The sequence below is a fragment of the Trachypithecus francoisi genome, unplaced genomic scaffold (assembly GCF_009764315.1).
Source record: "Trachypithecus francoisi isolate TF-2019V2 unplaced genomic scaffold, Tfra_2.0 Lachesis_group20, whole genome shotgun sequence".
Lineage (NCBI taxonomy): Eukaryota > Metazoa > Chordata > Mammalia > Primates > Cercopithecidae > Trachypithecus > Trachypithecus francoisi.
Window position 1 is genome coordinate 9,854,048 of NW_022681466.1, and position 23,174 is coordinate 9,877,221.

General features: G+C 54.9%; 2 protein-coding genes across 16 annotated transcripts in view; one reads left to right on the plus strand and one right to left on the minus strand.

Annotated features, from left to right (window-relative positions):
* PGS1 (phosphatidylglycerophosphate synthase 1) overlaps window positions 1-2,362 on the plus strand; it is a 52,066-nt gene extending 49,704 nt beyond the window's left edge. For 2 of the 5 annotated variants that reach the window (XM_033182428.1, XM_033182435.1), the window contains one exon: window positions 8-548. Coding sequence is in view for 2 of the 5 variants with exons in the window: in XM_033182435.1 (XP_033038326.1) it covers window positions 8-23 (16 nt within the window). In the remaining 3 variants the exon portion in view is untranslated. Of the gene's footprint in view, window positions 1-7; window positions 549-2,232 lie in introns of those variants that run through there. The other 3 variants (XR_004430501.1, XM_033182436.1, XM_033182430.1) reach the window with 3 other exon arrangements.
* The window catches only part of DNAH17 (dynein axonemal heavy chain 17), a 158,495-nt gene that overhangs the window by 905 nt on the left and 134,416 nt on the right, over window positions 1-23,174 (minus strand). For 9 of the 11 annotated variants that reach the window (XM_033182418.1, XM_033182417.1, XM_033182416.1 and 6 more), the window contains 11 exons: window positions 21,043-21,165; window positions 20,146-20,339; window positions 16,284-16,432; window positions 13,641-13,768; window positions 12,235-12,462; window positions 7,887-8,078; window positions 4,401-4,580; window positions 3,817-3,999; window positions 2,227-2,409; window positions 1,764-1,907; window positions 561-870 (listed from right to left, as the gene is read on the minus strand). In XM_033182418.1, the coding sequence (XP_033038309.1) occupies window positions 580-870; window positions 1,764-1,907; window positions 2,227-2,409; window positions 3,817-3,999; window positions 4,401-4,580; window positions 7,887-8,078; window positions 12,235-12,462; window positions 13,641-13,768; window positions 16,284-16,432; window positions 20,146-20,339; window positions 21,043-21,165 (1,995 nt within the window). In that variant the 3' untranslated portion in view covers window positions 561-579. Of the gene's footprint in view, window positions 1-560; window positions 871-1,763; window positions 1,908-2,226; window positions 2,410-3,816; window positions 4,000-4,400; window positions 4,581-7,886; window positions 8,079-12,234; window positions 12,463-13,640; window positions 13,769-16,283; window positions 16,433-16,549; window positions 16,740-20,145; window positions 20,340-21,042; window positions 21,166-23,174 lie in introns of those variants that run through there. The other 2 variants (XM_033182425.1, XM_033182420.1) reach the window with 2 other exon arrangements.

Sequence of the window (23,174 nt, forward strand, 5' to 3'; positions counted from 1 at the left end):
TGTGTAGGAAATGGGGTGCCTGAGCCATTGCTGGCCCAGCCCTGCCGCTCCACAGGTAACAGGGTGATGTCAGCTGTTGAAGGGGACAGGTATGTGGTGGTGGCATTGCTGCCCAACTCAGAGGCGGGCTGAGGAGAGGGCTGGCCTCGTTGTCCCGTCTGACCTCTTCTGTGTAGCAGCATAGAGGTGATGTGGGGGTGGATTTCTAACAGGTGGCGCCAGCCTCGTTTCCCTTGAACCCTGTGCTCCAGGAGCTGCAGCAGCTGGGGAGCGGGTGGGACTGGGCCGGTCAGCCTGCCCTGGAGTCTCAGCGCAGCCACAAAACGCACTTCGGTCCTGGGCTCACTGCTCCACTGCAGGGAAAGCCTGAGCTTTTCAGCGCTTCTCATCAGGTGGGAGCCGCTCTCACACAAGCTCTGCTGTTTTCAGTAAAGCAGAGGCTAAGTGACTGGGGTGATTTTGGTCTCCTCTAGACCGCTGCACATTCCCTGAATCCCCTCAACCCTCTCTAGGGCCGGGGTGGCTCTGACCTGCAGGCTGATGCCCCCTGAGAGCACCTCTCTCTGCCAAGAGCTAGTTTTATCTCGTCTTGGCAAGTAGCACTGGCTCTGGAAGCTTCTGCAGACAGAAAGAACCCTCCTTACCTTCCATGAAGAGTCCATACACATAGGAGCCCTCTCGGGGGGGAGCAGTCACGTCCTCTCGGTTTTTCTTGGTCACCTCCACAGACAGACACATCTTGTCCAGCGGCCACTCGTTCTTCCTGGCCATGGACTGCATGATGGCCGTGAGGAACGACTGGGGGTTGAAGAAGCCAGCCAGCCACACGGTGGTGGGCAGGGCAAAGTCTGTTGTCCAGGCCTCGAGTTCCTGCAAGGACACACGAGCCACTGAGAGGAGAGGGCACAGGATGGCATGGGAACGACAGGGCCTTGGCCGTTCTGAGCAGGGTTCATGCCAGGACCTTCCATGGGCTACTCAGCGAGCTGGAAGTGCTGGACAGAGTAGGGGCCATGGAGCCCAGCCACCTGCCGTGACGCAACTTTGGTGTCTGCCCCCTTTTTTTTTTTTTTTTGAGACGGAGTCTCGCTGTGTCACCCAGGCTGGAGTGCAGTGGCGCAATCTTGGCTTACCACAACCTCCGCCTCCCGGGTTCGAGCGATTCTTCTGCCTCAGCCTCCTAAGTAGCTGAGATTACAGGTGCAGGCCATCATGCTTGGCTTATTTTTGTATTTTTAGTAGAGACAGGGTTTCGCCATGTTGGCCAGGCTGGTCTCGAACTCCTGGCCTCAAGTGATCTGCCTGCCTTGATCTTCCAAAGTGCTGGGATTACAGGCGTGAGCCACCACGTCCAGCTGTTGTCTGCTCCATTTTAAACAAGGGAACAGGTAGAGAAGGGTCAGGAAGGGAATGGCTACCCATTTGTGGATAATTTCGGAGCCCAGAGAGGCTCTTGCCTTCATTGCCACGCTCCTTGTAGAGGGCAGCTTACCCTTTGAGGGTCGCTTGAGGAGGAGGTGATGGAAGCTGCTCTCTGTGGCCTGGCTTGTTTTCCTCCTTTGGGAGGAAGTGGCTGCACTGTCCGGGCGTGGGAGGGGATGGGCGGGGCGTGGGCTAGGCCCTTCTGGCCCTGGTCTGATGGAGGACAGGCCCCCAGGAGCCTCCTGGCCATGCTCCTGCAGGCTCTAGGGTGTGGGGTGTGCCGAGCCCTGGGCACTCAGTCCCTGAGTCTTAGGAAGCCTCTCAGAGAAAACGGCACTTACCCTGATGCGGAGCAGCAGGTCTGCGTACCAGGCCGCCAGGCCCATCATGGAGGGGTAGGCCCGGGCCACCCACGTATCAGGCACGGTGTCGTAGAAGAGAGCCGTGGACAGATCTTCCATGTCGGTTGTGATGGTCAATTCTCCCTAGGAGACACACAGACGGAGCGCCCTGGGTTGGGGCCTGGGAGAGCACCAGCCCCAGTGCATGTCACGCGTTGTCAGCACAGTGTGGTTTTGTGCTGCGCCTCTCGAGACACCCTGTATCAGAGCCGTGCAAGCGCTTCCTGCTAAGGAACCGTCTAGATGAGCTCCCGGGGTGGTTCTGGAGCGGCCAGAACTCTGGAGAGGGAGCAGCACCATGCTGATCCCAGGGCCCGTGCTAGGCCTGGGTTGCCAGAGGCCTGGGTTTCTGCTGGTTTCGCCATCCAGCCACATCCTTGGGGCCTGGCTGACCCATGATTACCTTCAGCCCTAGGTTCAGCTCCTTCAGTGAACGGCGCATTTCGTTGGTCAGGATGTTCATTCTTTCACATTCTTGAAAGGCGACGACCACATAGGGGGTCTTTTCGGCTGCCTTTGCCATGATCTCAGCCATGTTGAAAGTCTCCGGAATCTTCTCCAGGATGTCGTCCAGCACGGCCTTCACCTGGAGGCCAGTCCCCAGATAGCCCGTCACTGCAAGCAGCCCGTCACTGCAAGCAGCCCGCCCCACCCGCTGCAGGGCCAGGGAGCCTGCCCAAAATGTTCCCAGCCCCAAGTCCTGGAGAGGAGGGAGGAGGCAAGTGGGGTTGCCAGAAACGCAGGGTTGTGGGTGCAGCCACACCTTTGACAAGGGGAGGGGGACTTGGCCAGCAGCTCTGAATGTTCTGATCTCACTACAAGGCCCTGCAGCTGCGGCTGTGGGTGCCTCAGGCCACCTGGCCCAGTGTCTCAGATGTTTATTCCCATGCACCGGCCTCTGGTCAAATTTAGCTAGTGGTTGAGGGATTGCAACTTTGTCCTTTACATAGGCTTTCTGTAGGGACCATGCCGGTCACACCCTGTTAAGGAGTGGCCCACACAGTGCAGTGGTCACCTGCACCACCATCTGTCAGTCAGTTTCTAATGTCAATCATTAGACTAAGAAGGGTCTCACATGGAGAATTCAGTCTTTACTGGGAAGCCCAGTGCTTGGCTAATACATAATAGAGCTTTTCCACATTCTATTAAGAAGTACAGGCCAGGTGCAGTGGCTCATGCCTGTAATCCCGGCACTTTGGGAGGCCGAGGTGGGTTGGTCACCTGAGATCAGGAGTTCAAGACCAGCCTGGCCAACATGGTGAAATCCTCTCTCTACCACAAATACAAAATTAGCCAGGCGTGGTGGCGTGTGCCTGTAATCCCAGCTACTTGGGAGGCCGAGCCGGGAGAATCGCTTGAACCCGGGAGGCGGAGGTTGCAGTGAACCGAGATCACACCATTGTACTCCAGCCTGGGCAACGAGAGCAAAACTCCGTCTCTTTAAAAAAAAAAAAGCGGAGGAGGTACCCAGGAGGCCGCACAGAGCTCCCCAGACAAGTGAGAATTTGTTCAGAGCACTGACATCCCTGAGCTCTATCTAATACTGTGAGCAGCAAGAGGGCCTGCCCGTCGTGGCCCCTGAGCCACCCATCTTCCTGCTCTTGACCACCTTCCTGCGCATCCGGCTGCCCTGCACAAGCTGCTACTGCTGTTGTGCTGGCCGGGCCAGGGCGGGGAATGGCCGGTGCCCTCCCTGGCACTCAGCTGGGGAAGCTGGAAGACTGCAGGGCGGAGGGCTGGGGCGCTCTCGGAGCCGCATCCACACCCCTGAGGATCCCTTTTGTCTGGGCCCATGCCCTCACCTGAAGCTTGCAGCTGCCATGCCCGAGGACCTGCCCACCAGCCTGTGGGTCCCACCCCAGCGTTTCTGATACCCAAGCCCGAGGCTGGGGCAGGGTGTACCTCACCAGCAAGTTCCCCTGTACTGCCGCCCCGTCCCCGGTTCTAGATCCTCCCCCTTCCTCCTGCTTGGGAGCGGTTTTAAAGATCCTGCCTTCTCCTCGCGGGACACTCCTGTGCCTGCCCCTGAGTCCGTCTCTTTTGGCTGCATTTCCAGGACAGTGCGGAACAGCTTCTCTGAGGTGACCGTCAGAAAGCCAATCTCTGCGTTGGGGTGCAGGCCGTATAGGTAGGGACTCTCGGGGGGCAGGTTCTCATCGATGTATTCGTGGTAACCCTAAAAAAGAGGGCAGTTTGTAAGCAGACACAAAGCCGTGCAGGCTGAAACCCATGTCCTGTTCGTTAAGCGTTCCTTGCTGGAACGTTCCACCCACGTCTTGCTCTCTGTACAGATCCCACTTGTTTCCCAGCCCCCTTTGTGGGCTGCCCCCTGTGCTCCCAGCGACATAAAGGAAAATTCCATTCCCCCTTCCCTGAGGCTGCCTTTCTTTTTTTTTAATTAAAAAAAAAAAATTGTATTAGCCTTGTGCTTCTTCTAAGTGAGACACATTTCTCATCCTTTTATTTTGGTTGCCTGGGTTCTTACTCATTATTGATACTCCATTTGTGCTGCCAGGCTCCCACCGGGAGGCACAAGCCTTCATTACGTTAAGCTCCTGTTTATCTTGTCACCCTTACCTTGTAGTCCAGGTTGGGGGGGATCTGAAAGCCGGGGGCCAGCAGGACGTCTCCCTCCAGCATCTCCGTTCGGATGTATTCGGCCAGGTAGGTCCTGCATAGCCGACGGTCCCAATCATCTGTGATGTGGCCGCCATACATGATTTCACCAAAAAGGTAGCGGAGATCGTCCCAGGGCACCTGAGGAAAGATGACTGTGTGTAGGGAAAGATACGCTCCTGTGCCCCTTCTCTGCCATGAAAGAGGGTCAGGCGCAGGCAGGCAGGGTATGGGAACCCAGCCTTCGGTGCTGCAGCTTTCTCGCCCTCCAGGTCGGCCTCCTGGCCGTTTACCTTCAGGGTCGCCCGGCCCCAGGGCCACCTTTCGTCCCTGTCCCGCACCATCAGACACCAGTGTCCGGCCCCTTTGGTTTCTCTCACAAGGGGCTGTGCGGCACCTCCCTCCACCTTGGACAGCACTTCCGCAGGCGGTGCGCTCTGCACCTCCCGTGGGGCAGGTGTTTGCTGTGCTTCACTGTGCCTCAGAGGCCACAGGGCTGAATCGGAACTTGTTCCCTCTGCCTCTCCCGTTCTGTGTTACATTCAAGACTGCCCTTCATGGTCCAATTTCAACACAAGTGGTTTGATTCTGTGTGGCTCAAGGATTCACTCCAGTGCTGTTGATCTTTTGTCCACGAAGTCCAGTTAGTCACGTCTTCAGATGCATCTGGTGAGTCTCCCACCCTGTGGAAGTAGAGTCCTTCCTGGTTCTCATCCTTCTAGTAGCTCCCGTGCCTCCAGGGTCTTTGCAGTCACATAGAGGGTTTGAGCAAGTGACTTATCTGACCTAGGCTGCCTGGGCCTTAGGGAATGAAGACCAAACTCAGCAATATGGACCAGAGCACACGCCAGGCGACCACACGCCTCCCCACTGCCGTTCCCACTGCCCTTCAGGCTTCCTTGCGGTCTCACGTCACACCTTCGCCCCGGAACACTCTTCCTTCTACAAAGCCTGGCTCATGGGCGTCCTTGCCATGAAGCCAGCCCTTGTTCCTCCCGCCTCCATGTGCCCAGTGTGGAGCCTCCTCCTGCACAGCGCAGTTCAGCAGAAGGATGGTGGGAGCCACGGATCGAGGCCACAAATGTCATTTTAAATTTTGTCACAACCACTTTAAAAGAGGTAATTCCAGCATGCACTTGGGATAAAAATAAGATAATTGACATTCGTTTTTGGTACCCAGCATGCGAAATCCTGCTGCTCACGGTCAGCTTCTCTCCAGTTCTGCACACCTGTTCTTTCCCTGAAGTCTGCAGCTTCTGAAGGGCGAGACAGATGTTTTCATAACATCACTTCTGCTGTGTGCTGCCCAGAAGAGCTGTCTTCAGATACCAGTGAGAGTTCATTGAATAAGAACCAGTTGATTAACCAATCATCTGATTTGGTCTCATGAGTTTATATACATATGTATATATTTTTTAGGTTGCTTATTTTTGAGATGGAGTCTCGCTCTGTTGCCCAGGCTGGAGTGCAGTGGCGCAGTCTCTGCTCACTGAAACCTCTGCCTCCGGGATTCAAGCAATTCTGCTTCAGCCTCCTGAGTAGCTGGGATTACAGGCACACATCACCACAGCCAGCTATTACTTTGGATTTTTAGTAGAGATGAGATTTCATTATGTTGCCCAGGCTGGTCTTGAACTCCTGACCTCAGGTGATCCGCCCGCCTCAGCCTCCCAAAGTGCTGGGATTACAGGTGTGAGCCACTGTGCCTGGCCCATATGTGTATGTGTTTTAGACAGGGTCTTGTCCCAGGCTGGAGTGCAGTGGTGCAAACATGGCTCACTGCAGCCTTGATCTGGGTTCAAGTGACCCTCCCACATCAGCCTCCCAAGTAACTGGGCCTACAGTCACTCACCACCATTCCAGACTAGTTTTTTTATTTTTCGTAGGGACAGGATCTTGCTGTGTTGGCCAGGCTGGTTTTGAACTCCTGGGCTCAAGCAGTCCTCCTGCCTCGGCCTCCCACAGTGCTGGGATTATAGACTTGGGCCACTGCACTTGGCTTGGGCCAGAGCAGGCTTTGAACATATCCCCACTGGTGCCAGCACTGTTTCTCACGTCAGAGGGCAGGTGTTTAACCACCCAGGCCCTGGGAGTGCTCCAACCGCAAGGCCTCACGCAGGTAGTGGCCTCACGCAGGTAGTGGCCCCACGCAGGTAGCAGCCCCACGCAGTAGCCCCCCGTGCTGCTGAGTGCCGCTTTCTTCCCATCTCCCTCCCAGTCTGTAAGAGGGCGCCCCGGCCTTGCTGTCTCAGAGCCAGGTCCATATTGCTATTGATTTGGAGGCTGAGAGTGAGGAGGAGGACCCAGGGTTTATAGGGGTGTGCACTGCCTTCTGCCTTGGGCCTTCTGGGCGAGGGGCTCCTGGGCCTGTGCCAGGCTTAGCCTGAGTCAAAGCTTCGTAAGAACCACGTGTGGTGGGCACTGCTGCGCTCTCCAGTTTATGGATGGGGCCGAGTCTTAGGAGACTGTAGATGGGGCTGCAGGGCCTAGTGGCGTATGTGCTGCTTACAGAGGACCCCCATCCAGTGAATAGCAGGTCTGGGATTCATATGCTACCGTCTGGTCCCCAACCTGTGCCCTCCCTGCTGTGTACCTACCTTGCTCTGTGCCCCAACCTGCTGTGCCTCCTGCTGCAGACTGTTTCCGGAGGATGTGCGCCTTTCTGCTCAGTCCTCTGTGGAGTCTGCATGCGCCTTTATGCATTCTCATAATGGACACAGTGCTCCCTTCTATCCAGGGAGGTTTTCTGCCCGTCCTGCTCCAAACCTGGGTTCTCTCCAGACACTGACAGAGCAATGGTGAGGCCTGCAGCCCAGGAAGCCCTGCTTGTCCTCCCCACCAAGTCCCAGCTCACACCCTGGGGTGCCAGGATTCTGGGGGAATCCCCGCCCAGGTGCAAGAGGGACAGGTAGCGTGGAGTGTGCCAACAAGCAGAAGCGGCTCCTGCAGGAGGTGGGGGCGAAGGACTGACCATTGTTACATCAGGCTGGAGAGAGCACAGATGGTGCTGCCTTTCAAGCTGTCTTTGGTTTGTGAAACCTACTTGACGTCTTTTTTTTTTTTTGAGATGGAGTCTCACTGTCGCCCAGGCTCAAGTGCAGTGGTGCGATCTCGGCTCACTGCAACCTCTGCCTCCCGAGTTCATGCCATTCTCCTGCCTCAGCCTCCCGAGTAGCTGGGACTACAGGTGCCCGACACCACGCCCGGCTAATTTTTTGTATTTTTAGTAGAGACGGGGTTTCACCGTGTTAACCAGGATGGTCTCGATCTCCTGACATCGTGATCCGCCCGCCTCGGCCTCCCAAACTGCTGGGATTATAGGCGTGAGCCACCGCGCCCGGCCTACTTGATGTCTTTTAAGCCTAAGACAAAGACCAAAAGGGGAGGGAGGGAAGGAGAGAGGGAGGGAGGGATATGTTCAAGCACAGGGCCCACTCAGCCCCTCACCTTGGGGTTGGCCTCCAGGTAGTTGTAGAGCACGTTGATGGAGATGGTGAGGTCCCCATTGTTGAAGGGGTATGACCGGTTCCAGCCCTGGGCGCCGAACTTGCGCCTCTCTGCCACCACTGCGTGGAAGTAGCACAGGGCAAAGAGGATGCACTTGAACTCCATCTCCTTGGTGCACATCTCCAGGGTGTCCTGTGGGGCACACGCTCCAGTCAGGTGTTACGGAGAGGGAGAAGTTTACACAGAAGTGCCCCTGAGGGTGACTAGCGTCCCGCCCCTGCCAGATGCTCTGCTGGGGTGGGGGCAGTGGGGGGACAAAGCTGTGGGCCGAGCGGGTCTCTATCAGACCAGCTGCAGGCAAAGCTGGGCTGTCATGACTGAGTACGATTTTCTTTCTTTCAGAAAGGCTGTTTTTTTTTTTTGAGGTGGAGTCTCGCTCTGTTGCCCAGGCTGGAGTGCAGTGGCCGGATCTCGGCTCACTGCAAGCTCCGCCTCCCGGGTTCACGCCATTCTCCTGCCTCAGCCTCCCGAGTAGCTGGGACTACAGGCGCCCATCTCGCCCGGCTAGTTTTTTGTATTTTTTAGTAGAGACGGGGTTTCACCGTGTTAGCCAAGATGGTCTCGATCTGCTGACCTCGTGATCCGCTCGTCTCGGCCTCCCAAAGTGCTGGGATTACAGGCTTGAGCCACCGCGCCCAGCCCAGAAAGGCTGTTTTATCTCTTTCAAGTACTTATTACAAGTTGAATTATTGATACTGCTTCCTGATAAGATCTTCCCAAATCCTGGACGTTTCGGGACTACTTTAATAAGAAAGAATGTTCCTTTGTAATTATCAACATTCCTCATCACTTACGCACAGTATCCCAACTCTAAAAACAACTGGTAAAGTTCCATCAGGATAGGGAATGGAATAGAGGATGGGGGATGGGATGGGGGATGGGATGGGGGATGGGATGGGGGATGGGATAGGGGATGGATAGGGGATGGGATGGGGGATGGGATAGGGGATGGGATAGGGGATGGGATAGGGGATGGGGTGGAGTCGTTTTTTTTTTTTTTTTTTTTTTGTTGAGACGGAGTCTCGCTCTGTCGCCCAGGCTGGAGTGCAGTGGCCGGATCTCAGCTCACTGCAAGCTCCGCCTCCCGGGTTTACGCCATTCTCCTGCCTCAGCCTCCCGAGAAGCTGGGACTACAGGCGCCCGCCACCTCGCCCGGCTAGTTTTTTTTTTGTATTTTTAGTAGAGATGGGGTTTCACTGTGTTCGCCAGGATGGTCTCGATCTCCTGACCTCGTGATCCGCCCGTCTCGGCCTCCCAAAGTGCTGGGATTACAGGCTTGAGCCACCGCGCCCGGCCTGGAGTCGTTTCTTAAACCTTTTTTATCTGGCTCCAGGGAAAGGCCAGCTGAGCCCCATTTGTGACTCCTAGGTCTCTGGCTTTGTGCGCTTTTACTCGTTAACCTTTGCTATGTAGTGACTCCTGAACACACAGAGGCTTCTTGAAACCAAGCTGTGCTCCACCTGCTCTGCTCAGCAGCTGGGAGTACCTCCGGGGCCAGGCACTCTGGGGGGGACGCAGGCACAGTGGCCGAGGGTCCCGCTGGGGAGGGACAGATAAATGCCTGGGGAAGTGCCCTGGGTGGACCAAGAGTGGGGCCCTGTCCTGGGCATCATAGAAAGCCTGGCACAGGCCCCTCTGGCAACATGGACAAGAAGGGGAACGGCTGGAGTTCTATCACCTGAGTATCCCCTCCTGGCTGCCTGGGATGGAGACAGTGGGCCCATGAGACTGGCCTGGCCAGTGCCTTTCAGACCTCAGCTCCCTGGGGAGGGCGCTGGCAGTGAACACTTGGAGAGCCAGAGTGACACCAGCAAATGGGAGACCTCACCAGCCCGCAAGGACAAGGGAAGGCCTGGTGGGTGTCACCGTCTGTCCATCCTCCAGAGTCCATCCGATCGGGTGCTTTTCACCAGCTTGCCCGCACTCAGGTCTGTGGCATCATGGACATGCAGGTTCCACCCGCCACCACTTCTTCCCCTGGGCCCTTGTTCTCAGAGGCCCACAACCCCTCAGAGGCAACTGGTCCCTGAACTTGTGAAAGGTTTCCTTACCCGCAGGTCTCAGCTGTCACTCCCTGGCCACCCACCTCCCCAGCCAGAGATGGGATGAGGCGCCACTCCATGTGCTGGCTGGCAGGGCTCCATGCTGGCTGGAAGTGAAGGCCCAGTCCTTGCCTAAGTGCCCCGATCCCTGTCACTGACTGACACTTTGCAAAATACAATAAAATGGAACACCAAAGGAAAACCGCCCCCATGCTTGGATTCACAGCAGTGTCGGGTCGCTGCCAAGTTGGCTAAGTGCCTCCTGGGTTTCTGCGTTGATCTCGTACAGACTGGCAGAAACCGTTCCAGGACCGGTGCTGACCTCAGGGCCGCTGTGAGCTGCATGGCCCCACAGCACCGTGTGCGCGCCCCACAGCACCATGTGCACTCTACAGCACTCATCACACTAGGGTGTGCACCCCACAGCACTCATCACACTAGGGTGCTGCTTCCAAGACGCATCCTCACGCCCCTCAGCAGGGTGCAGGCCAAGGCGGGAGGTGCGTGGTATTGATTGATTGGTTAATGGAATGGGGGACCCATTTTAAACATTTGTTTTTCTGCTTTTTCTTTTACTTTCACACTTGAACAAGGGTGTATCCTTTAAAAGCTGGTGGAAATTGTTAGTGGGTGACTCCAGTATTTCCATATAAGTACTTTTTAAAAATGTATCAGGCATGGACAGCACGCATTCATGGACCGATGAAACAGCCCATAGGTAGATCTTTGTTGGGGTTATAGAAGAATACAGGGTGTCGGCCGGGCGTGGTGGCTCGTGCCTGTAATCCCAGCTATTTAGGAGGCCAAGGCAGGTGGATCACCTGAGGTCAGGAGTTTGAGGCCAGCCTGGCCAACATGGTGAAACCCCATCTCTACTAACAATACAAACAAACTAGCCAGGCATGGTGGTGGGTGCCTGTAATCCCAGCTACTTGGGAGGCTGAGGCAGGAGAATTGCTTGAACCCAGGAGGCAGAGGTTTCAGTGAGCCGAGGTCACGCCCTTTCACCCTAGCCTGGGCAACAAGAGTGGGACTCCGTCTCAAAAAAAAAAAAAAGAAGAATACAGGGTGTCAAATCTCAAAAAGGTTTTAGGCTCCGCTTGGGAGATCAAGTTTGTGCGCAGAAAAAGTTGAAGACAGAGAAAATGCTGAGGTGCCAAAAGGAGAAATATCGACATGCAGACCTGCAGACAGGAGCACCCCCGAGGACAAGAGTGGCCAGGATTTGGGAGCCCAAGGCAGGTGGGTCACCTGAGATCAGGAGTTGGAGATCAGCCTGGCCAACATGGCAAAACCCCGTCTCTACTAGAAATACACAAATTAGCTGGGTGTGGTGGTGCATGCAAGTAATCCCAGCTACTCGGGAGTCTGAGGCACAAGAATTGCTTGAACCTGGGAGGTGGAGGTTGCAGTGAGTCGAGATAGCACCACTGCACTCCAGCCTGGGTGACAGAGTGAGACTCCATCTCAAAAACAAACAAAAACCGCAGCCAGGAAGGCTGTGGAGAAGGTGGCATTTGGGGGAAGCCTTGAGGTCTGTGAGGGAAGAGTCAGTGAGGTCAGACCCCAGGCAGATGCACAAGTGGGATCCCAGCCAAGGAGGATCCTCGAGTCCCAGGTGCCAGGCAGGCCAGGCCTTCCCCCTCCGCCCCAGAGGCAGCCAGCGGCCGCTGCAGCTGAGTAGGAGCCAGGCTCCCTAGCCGGCTGCATTTTGGTAGCTGTTCCTGCTGATGGTGGATCAGAGGAGGGGTTGAGGGCAAGGAAACCCGGTCATGCGTCCAGAGCCCCAGCAAGTACAGCGTCCCCATCTTCCCTGGTTACCCACAGCCTCCAGCAGTGGGACTCCGTACTTCCAGGAAAGCTGACCAACCTCCAGGGAGGTTGACTCCCCACGGAGCTTGGCCCCATTTCCAAGGACCAGTCATGACGTGTTCCACGCTCTTCAAGCACAATGGACAGCATCTACCAGCCTTCATTTGCAGGTTCATAGAACTGAGTAAAAACGATGTGTTTCTGCATCTAAAGCTTTAAGTAATAAATGTGCCACAGCACCTGAAATGATTTGCATGTTTCTGCCTTTTAGGAATATGTTGATTTTGACTGAGAGGGGTGTGTGGACAGGGGAAACCCAGAGGGGAGGTGTCCCCAGAGTTCAGAGTGGTCCTCAGTGGTCCTCGGGGCCCCAAGGGATGGATGCCAGGCCCTGGCATGGGATGGTGAGGCAGCCTGAGCAGGCGTGGCCTTACCTGGGTGAACAGGTCCAGGGCCTTGTGCAGGTTGGCATGCATGCCCGTGGGGGGTTCGTTGGTGATCTTGATGGCGTTCTCCAGGATGCCCTGGGGGATGATGTGGGTCTCGGGGCTGGGGGCAGGCTCCGCGCTGATGAACACCCGGTAGTCCTCATGGCTACCCGTGCTGTAGCGCTCCAGCTTCTTGTCCAGCGTCCCCAGCCACCGGGCCACCAGGTGGATGTTCTGCAGCCAAGACCAGAGGCTGGTTACATGCTTTCCCCGGCCCCGAGCCCACAAGGACAGGCAGGCACGTGGCTGTGTTCCCTGGTGAGGGCAGGGCTCTTCTGCCAGGACCCCACACTTGCCTCGTGCTGGCACTGCCCCACCCCCCACCAGTCCACCCTAACCAGGTGCTGGGCATGCCAGGATGTCTTCAGTGAAGGAACTGAGGCCCCAGAATTGATTTTTGTGTTCAATGAATTGGAAACCTCCAGCCTTACGGTGAGTCCTTTGTGTCCTCCCTGGCATAAGGCTGAGATTCTGTGGTCCCCACCCCTCCTCTTGAAGCCGAGGGCTTCCCACTGGGGCCAGGCTTAGCCCTGTGGATTGAGGTCAACACACACTGTAAGACCCGTGGAAGCCGGGACAGGCCCAGAGGCGCTCGAGGACAAGCGGTAGTGAGGAGGGGTCTTGGGCGGGCTCCAGGGCTGAGGAGGGGCGGTCGTGCTAGGGTTTAACCAAAAGTGCAGAGAGCATCTCCTGGGCGCTCTGGGCTTCGCTGCCTGCCCCAAGCGAGGAGGAGGAGGAGGGATGATTTTGTCAACCCAGCATTTGTTGTTTATTTTTTTATTTTTTTGAGACGGAGTCTCTGTCGCCCAGGCTGGAGTGCAGTGGCACGATCTTGGCTCACTGCAACCTCTGCCTCCCGGGTTCAAGCGATTTTCCTGCCTCAGCCTCCCGAGTAGCTGGGATTACAGGCGTGCGCCATCATGCTTGGCTAATTTTTGTATTTTTAGTAGAGACGGGGTTTTGCCATGTTGGTGAGGCTGGTCTCCAACTCCTGACCTCAGGTGATCTGTCTGCCTTGGCCTCTCAAAGTGCTGGGATTACAGGTGTGAGCCACTGTGCCCGACCATTTGTTGTTTAAATAATCTCTGTTTGGGGTAGTCTCGTATAAAGTCCAGCTTCCCTCTCACCATTGAATCCACACTTTCCTCTGGGCAGTCATGGTGCCCCACATCACCCGGCTGACCCCAGCAGAGCCGACACTGGGGGTGCCTCCTCCTTCAGTGGTATTAGGATTTCCACCCACATTTCTGAATGCAAACTATACATCCTGGTTCCTGCCGGGCCTTCTGGCCCATCCCCACGGTCGCCTCAGTGCGGGGAGCCCTTATCCCGCAGTGCTGGGCCCCTCGTACCTGCAGAATGACCCAGTGTCCTTTCTCTGCAGCCACGTCCAGCGCGTCCTCAGCCACCACTTCTTGTCCCTGCCCCAGGGACACATTATGGAGTTTTCCATTGTCTATGGTAAACCCTAGTTTTTTTCCTAAAGAAAAACAGGAAAAAACACCAGGTAATTAAACGACACAGGTTCAGACTCTGTGATGTGCAGCCAGGAACTCCACATGCCTCCCTCATTCAGGTGAAATACACATAACCTAAAACTTGCCATTTAAAAACCATCCCAAAGGGTACAATGCACTGACGTTCAGTGTATTCACAATGCTGTGCAATCGTCCATTCTGTTCTAGAACATTGTCATGGCCCAGGAGGTGGTCCCCATACCCGTTAGACAGTCACTCCCAATCTCTCCTCCAGGAGCCCCTCATCTACAGTCTCCTTTGTGTCTCCATGGATTTACCCATTCTGGGTATTTCATATCAAGGGAACTACACAATATGAGGCCTTTGTGTCTGACCTCTTTCCCTAAGCATAGTGTTTTTGAGATCCATCCATGTTGTAGCATGTATCAGTACTTCTTTTTTTTTTTTTTCTGAGACGGAGTCTTACTCCGTCGCCCAGGTTGGAGTGCGGTGGCGCCATCTCAGCTCACTGCAAGCTCCACCCTCCAGGTTCAAGTGATTCTTCTGTCTCAGCCTCCCGAGTAGCTGGAACTACAGGCGCCCACCACCACACCTGGCTAGTGTTGGTATTTTTAGTAGGGGGGGGGTTTCACCATATTGGCTAGGCTGGTCTCGAACTCCTGAACTCAGGCAATCCACCTGCCTTGGCCTCCGAAAGTGCTGCAATTACAGGTGTGAGCCACTGTGCTTGGCCTCACTTTTTTTTGAGACAGGGTCTCACTCGTCACCCGGCCTGAACTCCACTTCCCAAGCTCAAGTGATCCTTATGCCTTGGCCTCCAGGGTAGCTGGGACCACAGGCATGCACCACTATGCCCAGCTAATTTATAAAATTCTCTGTAGAGACAAGGTCTCCCTATGTTGACCAGGCTGATCTTGAACTCCTGGACTCAGGTGATCCTCCTGTCTCAGCATCCCAAAGTTCTGGGACTACAGATGTGAGCCACTGCACTTGGCCTACTTCATGCTTTTTGGAGACAGGGTCTTACTTGGTCACTCAGGCTGGAGTGCAGTGGCTTGATCGTGGCTCACTGCAGCCTCAACCTTTTGGGCTCCAGTGATCCTCCCACCTCAGCCTCCCGACTTACTGGAACCACAGGCGTGTACCACCATAGCTGGCTACATTTTTTTGTACGTTTTATAGAGACGGGGTTTTGCCATGTTGCCAAGGCTGGTCTTGAACTCCTGTGATCAAGCGATCCACCCACCCTGGCCTCCCAAAGTGCTGGGACACAGGTGTGAGCTACAGCGCCCAGCCTGCTTCACTCTTTTTTAATCGAGGGATACTATTCCACCGTATAGATCCACCACATTCTGTTGATCCACTTATCTACTCGTCAGTTAATGGACATTTGGGTCGTTTCTGCCTTTTGGCTATTATGAATGAAGATTTGTGTAGAGCATTTGCTTGGACACAAATTTAAATTTCCAGTTCTTTTGGGTGTATACCCAGGAGTGGAACTGCTGGGTCATGTGCTAATTCTATACGTAACTTGCTGAGAAACCACCAGACTGTTTTCCACAGCAGCGGCCCCATTTTACATCCTCCCAGCAACCTACAAGAGTCGCAGTTCTCAGGGTCCTGACAACACGTGTTATTTTCCTGTTCTTGATCTTCGCCATCCTACAGGCATGAAGTGGTGTCTTGGGTGTGAAGCAGCATCTTGGGTGTGAAGTGGTGTCTTGGGTGTGAAGCGGCGTCTTGGGTGTGAAGCGGCGTCTTGGGTGTGAAGCGGTGTCTTGGGTGTGAAGCGGCGTCTCGTGTACTTTTGGCATGCATTTCCCTGGTGCCTGGTGATGCCGACAATACTCCGTCTTTTTTATTTATTTATTTATTTTTTTTGAGACGGAGTCTCGCTCTGGTCGCCCAGGCTGGAGTGCAGTGGCCGGATCTCAGCTCACTGCAAGCTCCGCCTCCCGGGTTTACGCCATTCTCTCGCCTCAGCCTCCCGAGTAGCTGGGACTACAGGCGCCTGCCATCTCGCCCGGCTAATTTTTTGTATTTTTTTAGTAGAGACGGGGTTTCACTGTGTTAGCCAGGATGGTCTCGATCTCCTGACCTCGTGATCCGCCCGTCTCGGCCTCCCAAAGTGCTGGGATTACAGGCTTGAGCCACCGCGCCCGGCCACTCCGTCTTTTTTTTTTTTTTTTTTTGGAGACAGAGTCTTGCTCTGTACCCCAGGCTGGAGTGTGCAGTGGCGTGATCTCGGCTCACTGCAAGCTCCACCTCCCAGGTTCACGCCATTCTCCTGCCTCAGCCTCCCGAGTAGCTGCGATTATAGGCGCCCGCCATCACGCCTGGCTAATTTTTTATATTTTTAGTAGAGATGGGGTTTCACCGTGTTAGCCAGGAAGGTCTCGACCTCTGACCTCATGATCCGCCCATCTCAGCCTCCCAAAGTGCTGGGATTTCAGGCCTGAGCCACCCCGCCTGGCCAATACTTCATCTTTGAGAACATCACTTGACTGCTGCACTTACCCAGGGCTTCCACGTCTTTCAGGGGGTCCACCCCGGGGGAGAGGATGAAGAAGATTGGCGTGGAGGGGCTGCTCTCCTCGTAGGACTTAGAAAACTCAACACTCCGGCCTTCCACGAACTTGCTGCCCATCTTTTCCTCCACGAAGTTCCTAGGGGTGGAGTGCATCAGAGGCAGTGGAACCTGAGGCTCTGGGCCAGGGCAGGGGCCTTGGGGTGGGCTCTGGTCCAGGCAGGAGGGCCCTTTTTGGTGGACTTTCTTCAGCAGGACAAGGCCCATGGCAGGAGAGCAGAGTCTTTACTGGGCTTTCCTTTCTGCGAAGGATTGGCCTTGTTTGCCCTGGGCACCCTTTCTTTCCCGAGGGGCCCCGCATTGTGCTCCTCCGTGGAGCAGTCTAAGCAGGTGCAGGGAGAGGCCAGCTTGGAAGGCACCCAGGGTCAACTGCGGGGGGCGGGGGGCTGAGAAGGAAGGAAGTTCGGATTAGAGCAAAGCTTTAGTGAGCCTAAACAAGTCAAAGAAAAAAGCAACTTCAGATGATAATAAACACCTGTCTCTACAAAAGCCCCAGACTCTTTCTAACATAACCCCTGTAAGTCTGGGGTCAGTCGGGGTCTCTGCTAATCGTCCCATGGAGGACCTAGTGATGTTCCCGTGATCTTTGGATCAGGTGTCGGCCTTTCTCCTGTGATCACAGAGGGCTGAGCTTACAGTATGTGGAATGAATGAATCACCTGAGCTAAGATTAGTAAACTTGCCGGGTGCGGTGGCTCACACCTGTAATCCCAGCACTTTGGGAGGCCAAGGTAGGGGGATCACTTGAATTTAGGAGTTCGAGACCAGCCTGACCAATGTGATGAAACCCTGTCTCTACTAAAAACACAAAAATGAGCCAGGTATGGTGGCACAGGCCTGTAATTCCAGCCACTCAGGAGGCTGAGGCAGGAGAATCGCTGGAACCCGGGAGGCAGAGGTTGCAGTGAGGTGAGATGGCACCACTGCACTCCAGCCTGGGCAAGAGAGCGAGACTCCATCTCAAAAAAAAAAAAAAGTTTTTTTTGTAAGATTTTAGTGGCCAGCTAGTCTCTGAAAGGAGGAGCAATGGCCGCATCCCCAGGGGTGAGAACTGCTCATCCCTGGGCAGGTGAACACCTGAGTGTTCGAGAGTCTGGGTCGACTTTCAGAAGGGTCTGCTCACATTCAGGCCACCCAGCGCACGTCAGCTCCTCTGGTTCAACCAGGAGTCAGCCGGCTAGTGCCTCTCCATGCCCTTGGGACTTTCTGGGGACACCTGGAGCTGCTATTCCTTTCCCTGCTCTGGCCTTTGCTGGCTTCTGTCTGGTGTCCTGAACTAGGGCCAGCCTCAGGCAAGGATGGGGAGGAGTTGCTCCTCCTGAAGGCCCCCAATTCTATTCAGGCCTCTGGAATGGACTCAGACCCCAGATGCTGTGATCCTTGTCTCGGAAGGAACTTCCAGAACATATGAAGCCCTGCCCCTAAGCAGGAATGACTCTGGATCACCTTTGCTAATTAGTTGCCCAGGCCAAATGGTCACTGGCTATGGATGAATTAATGATACAGAAGCATGCATGCTGGGTCCCAGTCAGGCCTCACCACCTCGGACATGGTGGCCTTGACAAAGGAGTGCTGGAGCCGGCTGGTGACAGCTTGCAGCAGACCCGGGCAGCTTGCAGCCGGCCACAGAGGGAGCACTTACACCATGGAAACTGGCACGTGCTGCGCGTCAGGGTTTGTGTTGCGCACCCGGGGGTGGTCTGGCCTGGCCTCCCAGTGCCTGTGACCTGTGAGTGTGGAAGTGGAAGTGCTCCCACGGCTGTCAAGGCTTCCAACAGTGCCTGACACGAGACACCCTTGGCCAGTGCTGGCTTTGTTACTAGCCACGTCTGTTTCAATTTTCTTGCTTTTAAGTGACCCCCTCCCTATATAATTAGGGCAGTAAATCTGCTTTGCTCCACGTCATAGAAATGTGAAACATGTCAGAGCTGAGGGATGATCGGGGCTCACGGGTGTTTGGGATGGTCCAGGCCACCGCAGAGCACACAGATGCTTCCGCAGTGGGTGCCTGTTTCCTTCTTTAAGGTGGCCAAAGTGCAGTCACACTGGCTAACTTAGGCGCTTCTCAAAAGCTCTCAGGAGACAGGGAAGGTCACCTCACCTCATCTTCTAGACGAGGAATCAGATACACACTGCGTCTTGTGACCCAAACATGCAAACATGCTGCACGCTCCCGCAGGAGAGGGTGTTCCTGCTGCGATGGTCGAGGAACTTTTTTTTTTTTTTTTTTTGAGACGAAGTCTCGCTCTGTCGCTCAGGCTGGAGTGCAGTGGCCGGATCTCAGCTCACTGCAAGCTCCGCCTCCCAGGTTCACACCATTCTTCTGCCTCAGCCTCCCGAGTAGCTAGGACTACAGGCACCCGCCACCTCGTCCGGCTAGCTTTTTGTATTTTTTTTTTTTTAGTAGAGACAGGGTTTCACCATGTTAGCCAGGATGGTCTCGATCTCCTGACCTCGTGATCCACCCGTCTCGGCCTCCCAAAGTGCTGGAATTACAGGCTTGAGCCACCACGCCCGGCCAGTCGAGGGACTTTACCTTGGCTTTTCCCAAACTCTGACCCTGCTTCCTCCAGTTCTGAGTCCGGGACGCAGCCGGCTTTCTCCCTGGACCTCGCTGCTCTCCGGCATCACAGTGACTTCTGGCTTCGTTCTGCCCCCTCCTCCCCACCACTCCCCATCCCTGTCCTCTCCTATTGGAGGAAAACAAAGCAAAACTACTCTCAGGAGTTAGGCCTCTACTTTGTCAGGAGGGAATTCTTTATTTTTATTTTATTTTGAGGCAGGGTCTCGCTTTGTTGCCCAGGCTGGAGTGCAGTGGCGCAATCTCGGCCCACTGCCGTCTCCACCTCCTGGGCTCAACCGATTCTCCCACCTCAGCCTCCTGAGTAGCCGGGACTACAGGAGGCTGCCACCGCACCCGGCTAATTTTTAGACTTTTTGTAGAGATGGGGTCTCACTGTGTTGCCCAGGCTGGTCTCAAGCGATCCTCCCCAAAGTCCTGGGATTACAGGCGTGAGCCACCGCACCTGGCCATCAGAGGGTAATTCTATTAGGGACATGAGTGTCTTTTGGGAAACCTGGCTGCTTTCAGACTACTTGGGGAAATGAAAAGGGGAAGAAGCCAGACAGGCCCCAGGTGCTCTGAGGACGGACCCCAGGCTCATTTCTGTGCTAAATGTCACCTCCTTCCTTCAACAGCCCATCCTTCCAACACGGAAGGGTTTCAGGTCTGGAGAAATTGTTGGTGAAATCAGAACAGTTCTCTTGCAAACTAGCCATATTCATACATCTTTGACTGATGTTACGTTTTGCCACCGAGGTACTCAGAGTCCTCGAATGCTGATGGTTTGCCATTGTTTGCTCCCTCAGAACATCCTAAGAGGACCCCATTTGTATGGCCTCAGTGCACATATCACGTCCACACTCGATATCTTACTTCCAATCTAGGAGGCTCACGTGGGGAGTCTTCTTCCTATCACGTACCGCAGGGCACCCCTCCTCAGTCAGGTTAGCGGGGAACAAGGGGTTCCCCTCCTGATACTCTGAGACACGAAGGATTAACAAGAACTCAGGACTGGAGTCTGCAGCCTGGGGTGGAATCCTGCCTCTGTCCTCGAAGAACTGTGTGTGAAATGATTTAGCCCCTCTGAGCCCTGTTTCGTTTCTGTGTAAAATGGGGAGAAGTTCAGGGGATCAACTCAAGTCCACAGACAGTCTAGCACAGCAGGTCGGCCGAGCTTCCCTCAGGCCAGGGCCTCAGGGGTGGGGCCGCGCGCGCGGCGGGACACTCACTTGACGGCGTAGGTCATGCGGTCCGGCCGCATGCAGCGCACCATGCACAGCTTCTGCAGGGCCGTCTTGTTCTTCCACTCCTTGGGGAAGATCTCCTTCTCTGGGGCTTCCGACTCCACCAGTTTTTTCCAGCGCTTGGCAGATCCTTCGATGTCACTGTCCAGGTTTTTGAACTCATCCATCTCCGAGAGGGCCTAGGGGCAGAGGCAGCGGGTCCTGTGACTCTTCCCACTTACCGGCGTCCCAAGAGCCTTCCTGTACAGCTCATTCAAGGAGGAGAGGCCGCTGCCCTCCGAGGAAACTAGGGCTCCGGGATAAGCCAGCCCGAGAAGCCGGCCACCAAAGCACGAGCTGTCCGTGCCCAGCTCAGGCATCCCAGGACAGCGCCGGGAGCCTCCTTGGTGGGGTCCAATCTGGGGACATGAGGCGTGGGAGGGACTGGGGCTGCTTCTGTTAGGGGTCTCTGGAAATGGGGCCACTCTAGCTCAGGGGACAACCTTCTTCAGGTCTCTCTGAGCAGACCCTGAGACTCGAGGGTCTTTTCACTTGCCACTTTTCACTTGCCACTTCCCTTATGCTGGGAAGGGGGGAGGCTGGGGGAGGGGTGGTAAGAGGCCCTGAGGCCTCTTCTGGCCCCCAGAGCATGTCACTCTCTGCTTGCTGTGTGCAGGACTCAGGGATCTAACACATGTCACATTCCCTATAGGAACGCAGAGCTATCTGTGAGCTGGCAGCCAGCCCATCTTGGTCTCCATCCCCATCTGTGGGACCCCTTGCTTTACTGAATTGTATGGGCCACAGAGCCTGGTATTCTGGCCTTGTAAACATCCGCAGCATCAGCTGGAAAGGCTCCATGGGGGGAAGAAAGCACAGTGTGTTCAATGTCTAAAGACGAACCTTGATCCCGCCCCAGCCTTGGTGCTGCAGGAAGTCCACTGGTGAGACCACCCCGGCCTTAAAAGGGAACCGCAGGAGGAAATCCAGCTCCACTGGGTTCAGCTCCTTCTTCATGGACAGGACCTGGGGGAATAGGGAGGTGTACACGCTTAATGCAGCCAGTAAAATGTCAGCAGCCCTGAAGATGCGCGCTGCACCTGAAGAGGAGTTCACACTCCGGGCCTGCAGGGGGCGCCCTGTCTGCCCCTTTGGGTTGGGGTCAAGTTTTATCTTTACCTCCTCTCGCTTTTTAAGTTGTGAAATACACATACCATAAAATTGACCATTTTGGCCGGGCACAGCGGCTCACGCCTGTTATTCCAGCACTTTGGGAGGCTGGGGGGGGGGGGTGGATCTCTTAAGGTCAGGAGTTCAAGACTAGCCAACATGGTGAAACCCTGTTTCTACTAAAATACAAAAAAATTAGGCGTGGTGGTACATGCCTGTAGTCCCAGCTACTTGGAATGCTGAGGCAGGAGAATCGCTTGAACCCGGGAGGCAGAGGTTGCAGTGAGCTGAGATCATGCCACTGCACTCTAGCCCGGGCAACAGAGTGAGGCTCTGTCTCAAAAAAAAAAAAAAAAAAGACAATTTTTACCATATTTTAGTGTACAATCCAGTGGCATTTCACATATTCGCAGTGTCGTGCAACCACCAGCAATCTCTAGTTCCAGGACTTCTTGGTTATCCCCTCACCCCTTGAGCCGTCACTTCCCATCTCCCCTCGCCTCTGAGAGCTGCTCATCTGCCTTCTGTCTAGGGATGCACCTGTTCTGGATGCTTCGTATAGACGGAAGCACACAACCTGCCCCGTTTGCATCTGGCATCTTTCACTTAGCGTGGTGCTTCCGAGGCTCTTCCACGTTGGAGATATGTCAGAACCTCCTTCCCCTGTAAGGCCAAGTAATATCCCATGCTTGAATATAACCACGCTGGGGTTCTCCGTCCACCTGCTGATGGACAGCATGGCGTTCTGGCTGTTGTGAATTGGTTGGCTTTGTTGTTTTTATTTTTTATTTATTGCTATTTAGTTTTTGAGACACACTCTTACTCTGTCATCCAGGCTGGAGCGCAGTAGTGCAATCTCGGCTCACTGCAACCTCCACCTCCTGGGTTCAAGCGATTCTCCTGCCTCAGCCTCCCAAGTAGCTGGAATTACAGGTGCATGCCACCATGCCCAGCTAATGTTTGCATTTTTTTGTAGAGACGGGGTTTTCACCGTGTTGGCCGGGCTGCTCTTGAACTACTGGCCTCAAGTGATCTGCCCGTCTTGGCCTCCCAGTGTACCAGGATTACAGGTGAGAGCCAGCACGCCCGGCCTTGTTGTCTTTTGAGAGACAGGGTATGGCTCTGTTGCCCCCGGCTAGAGTATAGTGCTGTGATCATAGCTCACTGCAGCCTTGAACTTGTGGGCTCAAGGGACCGTCCATCTCAGCCTCCCAAGTAGCTGGGACTACAGGCGTGCATCACCTCACCTAGCTTTTTTTTTTTTTTTTTTTTTGTAGAGATGGGGTCTTGCTATATTGACTGGGCTAGTCTCAAACCACCTCAAGTGATCCTCTTGCTCTGATCTCCCGCAATGTTGGGATAATAGGCATAAACTTCAGTGCCCAGCCTCATCTGGCTTTTGGCTGCTGCGATTAATGCTATTGTGAATGCTGGTGTATGGGAATCTGGACAGATGCCGGACACCTGTTTCCAGGTCTTGTGGGTGTGTGCCCAGAAGTGGAATGCTGGGCCATATTCCATGCCATCTTGTCACTTGTGCATGCTGGCCCTCTGGACCTCCTGTGGGCAGGGTCTGGGTCATTTTGAAGTACTGGGTCATTTGAAGTACTGGGCAGCTAACCTGGCACCCTGTCTCAGATGGGCAGCAGGTGGCTGGGAGTAGGGGTAATGGCCACTGCCATCTCCTCCCTCAGTCAAGTACCCAAAGGGTCTGTTTTTCAGATCCCATAGAGAGTTTCTCCCTGAGCCGGACTCTTTCTTTTGGTCACACATAATGTTCCTTGGGACCAAAGAGAATGCTTTCTACCCTGGAAAATGAGGGGGAGCACTGAGAACTCTTATCCTGATGACCTCTCAGCCAGGAG